This window comes from Cyprinodon variegatus, unplaced genomic scaffold (assembly GCF_000732505.1).
Source record: "Cyprinodon variegatus isolate N-32 unplaced genomic scaffold, C_variegatus-1.0 Scaffold257, whole genome shotgun sequence".
Classification (NCBI taxonomy): domain Eukaryota; kingdom Metazoa; phylum Chordata; class Actinopteri; order Cyprinodontiformes; family Cyprinodontidae; genus Cyprinodon; species Cyprinodon variegatus.
The window spans coordinates 647100-648535 of record NW_015150710.1 but is presented as its reverse complement, the minus strand read 5'-3'; the positions used below and the strand labels follow the sequence as shown (position 1 = coordinate 648535).

The 1436-nt window shown below is 37.5% G+C and overlaps 1 protein-coding gene across 1 annotated transcript in view; it reads right to left on the bottom strand.

Annotated features, from left to right (window-relative positions):
* Positions 1–1436, bottom strand: part of taf1b (TATA-box binding protein associated factor, RNA polymerase I, B) — a 20332-nt gene that overhangs the window by 4440 nt on the left and 14456 nt on the right. The window contains exons 10-11 of the mRNA XM_015382470.1: positions 670–757; positions 477–547 (exon numbers count right to left, since the gene is read on the bottom strand). Of these exons, the coding sequence (XP_015237956.1) occupies positions 477–547; positions 670–757 (159 nt within the window). The remainder of the gene's footprint in view (positions 1–476; positions 548–669; positions 758–1436) is intronic.

Below are 1436 nucleotides of genomic sequence, written 5' to 3'. Positions count from 1 at the left end.
GCAACTCAATAGGAAAGGAAAGGATTCTGATTTCAACCGTTGCGTATATTAGCTGCGACATATGAATCAAGATGCTATAACAGAAAAAAATTGATTGACAGACGATCGTTGATATATGATTGGTTCAGGCTGACGTAGAACTAAGAAAAACACATTTTAAGGCAGGATTTTCTTTTTTTTTTTATAGAAATTTTCTAACTTTTGGGACAATATTATCTGAGTACATTTATATACATGTTTAAGCCAGAATGATTTGACATTTAAATATGACTTTAATGTTCCTCAGATTTTCTTTTTTCTTAAACAGAAAAAACAACCAAACGCCGCATGATGGGGAAAGTTAAGCAGACGTCGTCTCAACCTCAAAGTAAAACTTAAGCAAATTAAACTGTATATCAGTCGGCTGAGGTTGAACTTCTTTTCTAATTTCTTTTTCCTTATGAACAAGACCAAACAGAAAACCAAAAGGTTCTTACTTCTCCTCTTTGTGACATAAAATCTGTCCTTCTTGTTTATGTAGAACAGTTTCTTTCCTTTCCACTGTTTCCTGTAAAGAAATAATCGGCGTTAAAAAGGTTGTTGAAGAAATTAGAATCATATGAACCCTTCTGCTGCCTGCAGCCTCCAGAGAAGCAGAAGAAACCCTGAACCCAGACTTGCAGGTCTCACCTGGCGATGTCCTGGCTCCTCCTCTGCTGAGCCTGGACCAAAGCGGCCTGAACCAGTTTGTACCACTTCCTGAAGCTGAACAGGTTTCCTGTGATCGAGGAACCAAACAGAATAAGGCTGATTAGAGTGAATATGTTCGCCGACACTTAACATAAACCATGTTTGAAGATAGAAATGTGTATAAAACCACATAAGCGGATGATGGATGAACCATTAGAAGAACAAAACCTTTTAGGAATGCCGATACGTTTCAGAAATTGAACTACCTATTCAGTAAGCAGACATGGAAAAATACTTCCAAGTGTTTCCCTGATGGAGCAGGAACAAAAAACACCAACATCTGTTGTGCAAGAACAGAGTGCAGATACGTTGGACTCTTCTCTCTGCAGGGCGACTCTGGGGCCACTCACGCCTGCTAGTGAGCATATTCCCCCTGTGAAGAAGCCTTGTAAACCTTTTATACACAAGCATACTCATGGATATCTACGAAAGGCGTTTGGTTCCAGGTGTCCACACTGGAAAAAATTAAACTACAGATAAGTAATTATTTCTTAAAATAAGTGCATTTGTTCTTGGATTGAGGAGGTAACCGAGAAATTTTGCCAATGGAACAAGACAATTACACTTAAAATAAGAAAACTCAATTTCATTGTCTTATTTCAAGTGCATATTACCTAATTATCTTATTTCGATTAGTAAAAATACTCATTCCATTGGCACACTCCCCCATTTACCTACTCAAATTAAGTGAAATACATCTAATATAA